Raw genomic sequence first — 11420 nt, 5'->3', positions numbered from 1 at the left:
CCCTGACTGCTTCACATCACTTAGATCCAGGCGCGTGATGATGCACCAGCCTGACCGTTATCTTTACAAAGATTTCCCAAACTTGGTAAACGTGAACTGAAAAATTTTGCCAAATTCTTCCAAGATGTCTAACCGGAACGACCCAAATTTGCCACCAAACCAACCCTCGAACCAAGGTAGACATGCACGTGGTGGAAGGAATGCTGACTTTCAAAAGAGTTATCAAATGAACGAGGAGGAAAAGCGGATTTTGCTCCAGTGTCAATCGGAGAGTTTTTGGTACCGTGCCCTGCCCCTTGCGCTCGGCGCAGGCCTGCTGACGCAAACACTCATCACACGGGGCACCATAACGACAGGGACAAGATTCGGAAGATTTGGCTCACTTCCAAAGGTATTTTATTAATCAGAATTGGTCAACAACAATTGGTCAAGTGTAGAAAATCACCATCTTAATCGAGATCTAGCTAGGCCTAGAAAATATCAGAACTAAACTAAAACTAAAAGTAAAATAGCAAAAAAGAATTGACAAAGAAATACTGTCACTGGCAGTGGCACTGTCATTTTATTTAATTGTCATCAAAAAAGTTTTACAAAGTAATACAAAATACAACAATTGTTTTTCTTTCATTGTATATGATAATCACTGGGTTTTTTAAAATTAAAATTTGTTTTACAGCTGAACTGAATGAATGCTATGTCTTGATACTATTTTGATATTTAAAATTGCATATTGAGCAATGGCCCAGACAGCAAGCTCAAAAAAGTTAATTTTATTTGGATACGACATGTATTTTTTTCTCAGCCGGAGCCCCCACAGTTTGTTGCGCAACAAACTGACACCAAACAAATACATGGCTACTTTTTACTTGCATTTGTGTATTTTATTTATGTTTTTTTTTAATATTTATACTTACGTATGTAATTTATTTTTTCTTCATTTGAATTGCTTGCATTTCTTTTAAACCTTACTTCCCGTCAGGTTGCTTTTGGATCCATCATTGGTTACATGGCCGGCAAAATCTCCTACGTCAATACCTGCAAAGAAAAGTTTCTCAGGCTAGAAAACTCCCCCATCGGTGAAATGCTCAGAAAGGGTGGTGGTATGCCCTCCGGTCAAGGCGGAAGCTTTGGGTTGCAACTACCCGGCTTCCAGTCAAGTAATGACGATCCTGTGGAGGGTACCAGTAGCCCCCAATCTAACAGTGATTCCTATTCAAGTTTTAATGCCAATGATGACTACCGTGCAAACATAGACATCGATACAAGTAATGTGAAGACCATGGATAATCATTTTGACTTTGAGCTCAACAACGACGCCGACCCGGAACTTGAAGCGAAGCGACCAGAGATGACAAAGACGTATGAAGATCTTCGACGGGAAAACCGGCAGCATCATCCTTCCCAATACACCCAGGTGATGCCTGGCCATTACCAGCCCCGCCCTCAAACACGCCCACAAGAGCCTAAAGTAAAGAAGGAAAAAGAACTTCCCTTTTCGAGTGGGGCAATCAAGAAGAACAAGTATGGAGATGAAATGGAATGAATAGAGGGGAAAACAGGAGAGGAGACTACAGACAATCCTTTATATGCCTCTCAGTTTCCAAGTGATTGTGACAGCTTTTTAGTTTTAAAAGAAATTTACGCATGATGAAGCGATTTAAATCTACGATACCAAGGTCAGCCTAGAATGGGAAAATATCAGTTATAAGTATTCATCATTGAATGGAGGCCTAAAATAACCCACAGAGCCCATAGCAATAGGAGACTTTGGAACGCTAGGTGGCAGCAGACTCACCAGGTAAATGTCCATTGTTTACATAGTTCTGAACACGCGCACATTATCGAGAACAATGGATTTTACCTGGTAAGTCTGCTGCCACCAAGCATTCCAAAAGTCCCCTATTGCCATGAATCCCTGCTGCATTTATGCTGTGGTGCCCGGTGCCTTAGCTGCCGTGCACTCTGCAAGGTTCCAAAACAAACTTACTTTTTCTCCATCAGAGTTGCCCTTACCAGAGGCACATTGCTGCGCCCACTTCAAATTATTCAAAAGCGAAGTTGAATGTTGAATGTGTAACAGTTTGGCAAAGTAGTTTTTTCAAAAGAGTGTCTTGCTCAAAAGACACCTCGATTTGACACTCAACATTATGGTGGTCATTTGGTTTTGTTTGAAGGCCGCGTCACCTGAAATGCTCACTTTACTGAATAACGCACAGTAACAATGGCCACCAAGATTATGCTGATGATGACGTCAGGTCAATTGGGTCAATTAAGTGAAGACAATAACTTTTTAGAAGGCAAATACAAATTTTAAGAAAATCAGGCTCTTTTAATGTTGTTCTTTATATATATAAAAGTTTAGTACATCAAGAAAAATGTATGAAGACAGCTCATTTGCAATTACAACGACAACCCTAGTAAAACAATTCCTTTTAACCCCAGACCAAAACACAGACACCATACTACTAAGTCTTCCAATACATTATCATTGTTGGACTGCCATCCTACAAACAGCTGTAATTTTGTGTAATACAAAAATTAGATTTAAGATCAAATTAAAATAATGCTAGTTAGCTAATAAATGGCTAAACTTGATTCAAGTCTTAGATCGCGGTTGTTCTTCTGCATCTCCGCTACAAAAAAACGCCCCCACATTGTATTAGCTATCACGGGCCCTAACTCGCAATCTAAATCGTTGGCTAAATTGCGAAGGTAGATCACAAGAGGGCGCTGTTTTCAGCGGCTTTCACGCCGACTCTGCAATGACTATAACTGTGTTTGTTTAGGATCGCAGGTCAAGATGTCAATCGTGCGACCTTGCGCGACTGACTATAAACCAGCCTTTAAATAATTGGTATAATGATAATTTATCTTGTAATATCACACTTTCCTTGGCAAAATTATGATCAATATGTTTTTTTAAGATTAATCTCAGCTATGTATCTGTGAAATCGACTTGAGCCCAGTAGTTTTTGTTGAATTTGAAAAAGCAGCATCTCTGCTCAGAACCTTTTAAGTTTTAGGCCTAATGCATGTATGTGAAGTATAAACTGATCATTCATTTTAAAAGGATGGGATCGATTGTGGTGTTCAATAAAATGTTAAATTTATAACAGCAAAGCTAGCTATCTTACTAATATTGTAGGATTTTTGTTAACAAGTTAATTTTGTTGAGATAGTTTAAAGGCAGTGGACACTATTGGTAATTACTCAATATAATCATTAGCATAAAACCTCACTTGGTAATAAGTAATGGGGAGAGGTTGATAGTATAAAACATTGTGAGAAACGGCTCTATCTGAAGTGAAGTAGTTTTCGAGAAAGATGTAATTTTCCACGAATTTGATTTTGAGACCTCAGATGTAGAATTTGAGATCTCAAAATCAACCATCTGAAAGCACACAACTTTGTGTGACAAGGGTGTTCCTTCTTTGCATGGTTATCTCGCAACTTTGCCGACCAATTGAGCTCAAATTTTCACAGGTTTGTTATTTTTATGCATTTGTGAGATACACCAAGTGAGAAGACTGGTCTTTGACAATTACCAATAGTGTCCAGTGTCTTTAAGGCACATTAAACTACATAGCTTTTGAGACTATATTGCCTGTACCAAATAACTGCTTGGAAAATGGAAAATCAAAGTTACTCTTTACCTATTTAAACAGATTGACCAGATGTGTGTCGGCAGAAAGAAAAACCTCATTCTCTCGAGTTTATTTTTCCAATAGATTTGTATCATCTCCCCTGTCAGCACTTTTATCTGGAAAAAAAAAGGAGAATTCCAATGCAATGAAAGTAAAATTGTTTTGCCTGTTGTTGTAAGTTACAATGTTGTATACTTAACCAGAGGTAATCATGAGCAGATGATGTCCGCCAGGCTGAAAATCATCTGCATTTTTTTCCAATTTCCAAAGACATTATAGTTTCTCTATAATGTTTGTTTATGTTTGCTACAACCCTTGTTCAAGAAACTTGAAGAAAATCTAAAAGCACTGTTGGCAATTAGCAAATTTTTAAATAAGTTGTGTTACAGTTGCAGTGTTGTTGTATTATGTAAGAACATAACCTACCAAGAAGGTGGATATGCAATATGGTGCTACTGGAAACCAGCTATATATTAGAGTAATTCTGAAATTTTATTAATAGCATACAAAACCTTCCCTCTAACAACAGCAATTATTAAAATTAAAATTATATAAAATTGTCAAGGAGACCACAGATGAAACAAACTCCTCCACTCCTCCAACCAACATTATCAGTACCAGGGCCCAGTTTCATAGAGCTGCTAAGCACAACAATTTGCTTAGCATGAAGTGTCTTCCTTGTTACTGGTATGGTGTTCAGCTGCTGTTTGCTTATCCTAAAAAACACATGGAAGTTTTGTGCTAACAATGTTTTCATCAAGGAAGAAATTTCCTGCTAAGCAAATTGTTTTACTTAGCATCGCTGTGAAATTGGTCCCGGGGCACTTACCAACAGTTGAACTGCTAGGAAATTGTGTCAGCTCCTCAAAAGTGGGAAGCGGGGGTGCCCCAGGATCCCCCGGTCTTAGAAGTGTTGAACTTGTAGTGGTAAAGGCTGTTTGCCCCTCCTCGAGGGAACTTCCGCTTACTTCTCCCTCCCCCTCAGACGGAATGGAAGATTCTTCAAACTCTCTTGACGTTTGATGTTGTAACTCTGGGGTACACTCACTTTGAAACTCATCTGATACAAAACAATAATACATTAATTTGGTTAAATGTGACCATCCACCACCAATGGGCAGTAAAGTCGCACTTGTACATTACAGAGCCTATTAAATTGTTTGGGTTTTCAAGAAAACTTTGAGAAATCTGAATAAAAAAGTAGGTGGCTTAGAGAAATCATAACTTCGTCAAGAAAAGTCTGATTTAAATGTGGATGGTATCATTTTGAAGCTGATTACACACTCTCTCCAAAAATGCATTAAGCCCACAACAGTAAAAGTGTCAACTTTACAGCCCATTGGTGGTTTATGGTCACAAATCTAATTTGAGAGACATTTTGTAAGAAGCTCTTGAGAAAGTAAAAACTTTTGTGAAAGTTGTGTTGATGAAAAAAAGAGTACTAACTCCAATTTGTTCTTTGTAACAAGCTCTTGAAAAAAATGAAGTTTTTTTTTTGTGAAAGTGATGTTGATAAAAAAAAGAGTACCAGCACTAAAAATTGTCTTTGTAACTAGCTCTTGAATTTTGTCTGTTTGTGAAAGTGATGTAATTGAAAAAGAGTACCAACTCTTTAGGAACTTTGCTTGTAACCAGCCCTTGGAAAAGGAAAGTTGTTTTGTGAAAGTGAGGTTGATAAAAAAAATACATGTACAAGCTCTTATTCTTAAGAACTTTCCTTTGTAACAAGCTCTTGAAAAAAGGGAATTTTTTTGTGGAAGTGTTGTTGATGAAAAAGTTTACAAACTCCATAGTACTTTGTCTTGTGGGGAAATGCGTCAGTAGTTACTGTGCTAAATAAAGGATGCAATGTATGACATTCTCCCACCTCCAGAGCCAACCCAACAAAACAAATATAAGTAAAATCAGACAAACAAGGCAACAACAACACCCGAAGTATAACAACAATGCATGGTACACCATTAAACAATAATCTCTGAAAAACTATCACCACCAAAACAGAAAACTCAACTAGTGAAGACAAATTTCAGCCACTTTGAAAGAAAAAAAGATAAACTGACATAAAAATGAAATTACCCATGAGTGGAAGGTCATTTCTCATATTGGCTAGAGCTTGGTTAAGTTTTTTCAAAACAAATATCTGTGTCCCGTCTCTTCTCAGCGACTCAAGGAAACAGACGAGAGCTCTTGGGCTGCCATTTCTCTGTAACTCGTCAATGAAGCGGTTGGCTCTTGCTGTCGGGCCAACGACGTGGTCAATCTCTGCGCAGGTTTCTCTGTTTAAGATTTGCTTTGTTCGGAGGTATGGATAGTGATGCTTCGGGTTGATCCGTCCGTTTTTACAAAGGAAGTCTCTCTGATCATCCAGCAACTGTCAGGAAAAATTAAAATGTAAAAATACTGCTTAAAACATTTGTTACATACCATTGCTATTTGATTTATCAGGCTTATATTATACTAGGAGATTTAAGTAAAGCACTAAACAAATATAAATATTGTATAATTTTGAGTACTTTAAAAACAAATAAATAAACTAATGAACACATGACATGAGCAAAAAATAAATACATGAATATAATTTATGCATTTATTTAATAACAAAAGTAATAATAATACCATACATTTTAAACAGATTAACAAATCAATTTTCCCCACATATTCTACAGATATGGTAAACCTAATAATAATACCATACATTTTAAACAGATTAACAAATCAATTTTCCCCACATATTCTACAGATATGGTAAACCTATTATAGCGCATATGAAGATACTAAATCATCACCAAGTTATAGATTACTCCTGAGTCCTAGAACTATGCGGTTTCGTTCCGCTATCGTCTCTCCCGTAATGGGAGACGATAGCGGAACGAAACCGCATAGGATGATAGGTTTTTTTTAGTAGTTATAGATGACGTATAAATTTCAATAAAAATTATTTGACAAGATGGCAATAAAATCATAACTTACTCTGTTGTGAAGAAACATAAGATATTCCTCATTTTGGAGTACTTCCCGTCTATTTGAAGAACTCATTGTCTCAATCATAAACCCACAGTCAGTTGAACCATAGAGTAAGGGTTGAACTTAACAAGTAAATAAATACAACACAGTTGATAAATCAGCAGGATATCCTCAAGTGATTGTTGAGTGCAACTCAGACACAGATCATAAAACAAGGAATACTAAACTTTTAGTAACTGTGAAAGTGCCAGAGAAAAGACAACTGGAACTCAGTTGTCCAGTTCTGACATTTGCCGCCGGAACCACACACGTCACCAATAATCAGTCACAATATTCAGTCTGTGTGTGCTATAATCTAGTTTGAGTTCGTGGTTTCCTGGTTGTCCCTATAGTTCAACTGCGGGCAGGCAAGGCAGACCACATTTCCGGATCCTGTGTAATGGAAAACTAACATAGCCAGTACACAGAATCACCTTTTTTTACAAGAAGTTATCAATGAATATCTCCCGAAAATAATTCGGGAATTCCCGTAAGTCCAATTTTAGTCCTTCAGCCGTCCAGATTCTCCAAATCACAAAACAATTGTATTGCAAATCAGGAAGTGAAATCTAACTTTTCTTTAATTGTTTGTTTACGACTTTTTTATACGGCTGTTTCATCAGGTTGTGGTAAATGCCAGTGTACATAGAACAGCAGTTGAGGTTATTTATAATTTAGTTCCGCGTTTTTTTTTGTATGGACAGCAAAATGGGCATAAAATGTTTTCACCGATTTCTTTCTGCAAAGAAGAATGCTGCAAACATAATACAAGTGAAACAATAGTTGAAAATTATAGTTCATTTTACCATATCTTTTATTGCCAAGATACAATGTAAATAATGATTCAAAATATACAAATACAAATACAGTTATAGGTTAAGCCAAAATTTAACCATGAAATCCTTAAAAAGTATACTTTTCTAACAAAAACCAGTATAAATCTAAATTTTAAATTTGACAATTTGAGAAAAAATTACCAAAACTGTTGCATCATTTTATGAGGTCTTTACTTTACCTTTTTACTAATTCAATTTAGTATTATACAATTCTTTCAATGTTAAATACACCTCTGTTTTCTGGGACATGATTTTCCTCTGCACTGTTGCTGGAATCCTTTTAAAAATCATCATGTTTTCCAATTTTAGTCCTATCACAATTAGAAAGATCGTTATTATTGCAATGGTCACACAAAAAGAATGTACATTTAACACGCATTTATAATGAATATCATTGCTGACAAATATATATACATCTGAATTTCAGGTATGTTGTTTATAAAAAATGTAAAATGAGACGTACAATTGGACGGTTGTTGGAATATTTTCTATAAACCAATGAAATCAGAATATGACACAAGTATATTGGCACTTAATTTAAAAAACAATCCAGAGGTCAGTGGTTCAAGTCACACTCTTTCTCAACCCCACATCATTTTAAATTTACCCCGCAGTTTCCCTTGTGGCTTATTGTTTGAAAGTTAATCAAAGCAATTGACAAGGGAAACGAACAGGATATTTTAAATTAAATTTGGGGGTCAAAACAAATTGAAGACAACAGGGTTAGAACCTGTAACCTCTGAATTAACATGTGGACGCTCTACCAACTTTGCCCTTCCAGCCATCCTGGTAAGTGGTCTCCATATTTTTCAAAATCTTTGTTCAGGGGGTGCCTGTCAGAGGCCAACTATGTCCTTTTTTTCAACGGCCAAATTGTACCTTAGAAAACAATTCATTTCAGAATTAGCTTTAAAATAGTTTCCCTGTTCTGAGACACCCACTGGTCAAAGGTCAAAAGGTCAGGGATTAGTTTTCTTGAAGTCTCAATGCTGAACCTTTGGGTGACTTTATGCAAAAAGTCAAACATGTTGGTGATGTCATCATTGCCAGGGTTCAAACAGTTCTGCTTCTGGAATTCCGGAAGTGTAATCTGTTTCAGAAAATAAAAGAAAACAAGAAAATGGGTATTAGGAAATTAAGATATTTTTTGTTCACTCTTTTTTGCTGTCTTTTGTACTCTGCATTTCTAATACATAGGTGTATCCTTTGAATCTTCAGCTCCCCAAGTTATTTTCATCTTTAAATATTTGTCTCCTTGTAGCCCCTGTTCACTGGATGTTAGCCATGTTTGCGACAGAATTGCATTAAAAAATCCCAGGGCATCCCGAAATTACCTTCATATCTCTGACAACATTAGGTCTGAGGTGCGACGTCAAAGTGGAAGCAATTTCTTTTATTGTGAGCTTGTCACCAACTAGGGAGAAGGTTTTTCCGACGGTGCTGGCACGGTTGCAGAAGATGAAATACACTGCTTCCCCTAGTTGCTTGACACTCATCATGCTGAGGGGCAGGTCTCCCATAGGTATACCTGACAATAATACAATTTAAAAGTTATGATTAAACTTCACTATTTATAAAAACAAAAATACAAAAGCTGGTTTTCATTTCAGGTAATTTTGTTTTCTTTATTGTTTTCTTCTAAATCTTTGAGAAAGACTCTTCTAGGGTGGAAACAACAGACCATTAACTATTTTGGGCATTATTTTTTACAATAGGCCTTTTTGGTTGGTAAGCAGTTTGCAACAGCTAATTCTATTTTTCATAAAATATAACAAGGCAATTAAGGGTTTGCCCTTTAACCTTTTTCAAGTGATTACCCAGCAGGACCTGCTGGTTTGTCAAGTCCATATTTCACATTAAATACGCAAAACATTCACTCTCTTTTCAGTGAGTAGCAGATTCATCCAGATACACAATGCATTGAACAAAATTACACTGGCTGAGGAGTCCAGATCAGCCCCCAGCAACAGACAACATGCCAGAAACCTACCAATGGTGTACTCATGCTGCTGGTATTTCTCCGGCTTGAATTCCCCGAGGAAGTTCTCATACGCAAATGGGAGGATAACACTGGTGAGTGGAAGTTCCCTTTCGTTCATGTAGTCATTAATGTAGGCCTTTGCGTCGTAGTGTCTGGCTTTCACTCCGATGACCTTGCTGACGTGACTTTGAGCATTGAAGACGATGTGTTTTACCTTCATGGCCATGCAAACGTCAGCCACGCATTCTCCCTGTTAAAATATATGAGACGCGATCAAGCTAAATGAGTGGTTTGTTGGAAATATCAGTACAGAGAAACAAGCAAAAACAGAACAGGGTTGAAATTTTCACAAAAATTTCTGTTTTAAATTTTAATGCCAGATTCTATTTTATTTTATATTGCTGTTTTTGTTTGGAAATATCAGTATGGAGAAACAAGCCAAAACAGAACAGGGGTGAAATTTTCACAAGAATTTCTGTTGAAAATTTTAATGCCAGATCCTATTTTAATGTTATATTGCCAACTGCCTGATTAATAACATCGCAAATTTGAAGGTTTATGAAGAATTTCAATTACAAGGAATTAAAGTGGCTTTATATTGATACTACTTCCCAGCCTACACCTCTGTGGACCTCAGTTCGAATCCCACTTTGGATCCATGCCTTGCATGTGGATTGGGTTTTCAGTCCCTTGATAGTGTGGCTTTCCTCGTGTGGGGTTTTCCACCCCACAAAATGACATTTCTTCATCATCAGATTCTACTTCTCATCTTCAGGCCTACACGTTAAACGTATACATGTAGTCACTTTTGAAGATATATAATAACTTCCCTTGATTTCATATTGTGAACCTTCTCCTAGAACTATCGAGGTTCGTTCCAGTATTTGTCTCCATGATAGTGGAACCAACCTTACTGTTCTACGAGTAAAGTGAACCCACCTGCTGGTATTCAAGTTCCTGACACATCGGATCTGAAAATGGTACGTTAGTTGCTACAAAGCACCCGTCTGCTCCTTTAAGCGCAGGAACCAGACTTTCCCGATCATTCATATCAGCCTTGATGACGACTGCTCCCTTGTCTGCTAAGGCCAATACGTCAGGATTGTTCGGATTGCGTGTCACTGCGCGCACTTGAAAGTGCGTTGAATCTCTCAATAATGCTCGTGCCACAGAGTTTCCCAGCGTGCCTGAGGCACCGAACACTGCAATTACCATCACCATCTTGAACGATTATTCCAAAATTTAACTGCAATGTAAAAATAGATGAATGATAAATAAATTAAACTTATTACCTTACAATACTGTTGAAAATTTTGGAAAAGTTTCCGTATGGCGCAACCACTTTTTCATTCGATATGAAATAATATAGTATCTATTTTACCTCAATGAGATATCCCTTTTTGTAAAAATAAAAGTGGTGGCGCCATACAGAAAGTTATTCAAAATTTTCCATAATGATTTGATATCAGACAACTACCTGCCATTACTCCTTCGTTATGAAATTAATTATTAAAAAAATTAAAAATCGGCATATCTTACATATTTTATTCGCACTCTTTGTACTGAAAAAAATCATCACGAAGAAGTATCTTGCTCGTTCCATTTGGCACAGCATACATTGACTGCCTGCCGAGTGCGAGCAATGGCATATCTTGTTGTTGAAAACAGTATTCAAAACTCATATCAAACACATCAAGTTTCAACATATATGTTAAACAGCTGCAACCTTTGCATAAAAAAAATCCCTTTTAGATCAAACAGTTTCCCTAAAAAATGTTTTGTTTAAGGGTCTCTACTTACACTTTGCACGACAGGTGTCCCCGTTGCTACAGACGCATCAATCAATTATCGAGTAATGATTCAACAAACAGACGAACGCTCATCCAATAAGTTATAAACGTGTAGTTGGCGTTTCTTTAAATTTTGCTTTTAGAAATGTCTGTAAAATATTTGTAC

General features: G+C 36.9%; 3 protein-coding genes across 3 annotated transcripts; 1 reads left to right on the top strand and 2 right to left on the bottom strand.

Annotated features, from left to right (window-relative positions):
• Positions 1–72: 72 nt before the first annotated feature.
• On the top strand, positions 73–3062 carry LOC117302917 (OCIA domain-containing protein 1-like). Its single transcript, XM_033786898.1, has 2 exons — positions 73–391; positions 980–3062. The coding sequence occupies exons 1-2, from the start codon at positions 125–127 to the stop codon at positions 1541–1543; spliced, it is 831 nt and encodes a 276-aa protein (XP_033642789.1). The 5' UTR covers positions 73–124; the 3' UTR covers positions 1544–3062.
• Positions 3063–3495: 433 nt separating this feature from the next.
• LOC117302918 (B-cell lymphoma/leukemia 10-like) lies at positions 3496–7237 on the bottom strand. Its single transcript, XM_033786899.1, has 4 exons — positions 6615–7237; positions 5721–6015; positions 4474–4704; positions 3496–3760 (listed from the first exon to the last, which is right to left on the bottom strand). Exons 1-4 carry the CDS (start codon positions 6690–6692, stop codon positions 3714–3716), a joined length of 651 nt encoding a protein of 216 aa, XP_033642790.1. The 5' UTR covers positions 6693–7237; the 3' UTR covers positions 3496–3713.
• A 236-nt stretch (positions 7238–7473) lies between these two features.
• LOC117302916 (nmrA-like family domain-containing protein 1) lies at positions 7474–11327 on the bottom strand. The gene is made up of 5 exons (XM_033786897.1): positions 11265–11327; positions 10404–10710; positions 9474–9714; positions 8818–9011; positions 7474–8573 (listed from the first exon to the last, which is right to left on the bottom strand). The coding sequence occupies exons 2-5, from the start codon at positions 10683–10685 to the stop codon at positions 8376–8378; spliced, it is 915 nt and encodes a 304-aa protein (XP_033642788.1). The 5' UTR covers positions 10686–10710; positions 11265–11327; the 3' UTR covers positions 7474–8375.
• Positions 11328–11420: the final 93 nt, after the last annotated feature.

Source organism: Asterias rubens, chromosome 19 (genome assembly GCF_902459465.1).
Source record: "Asterias rubens chromosome 19, eAstRub1.3, whole genome shotgun sequence".
Taxonomy (NCBI): Eukaryota; Metazoa; Echinodermata; class Asteroidea; order Forcipulatida; family Asteriidae; genus Asterias; species Asterias rubens.
The sequence above is the reverse complement of the archived record's forward strand: the minus strand, read 5'-3'. Positions and strand labels throughout refer to the sequence as shown.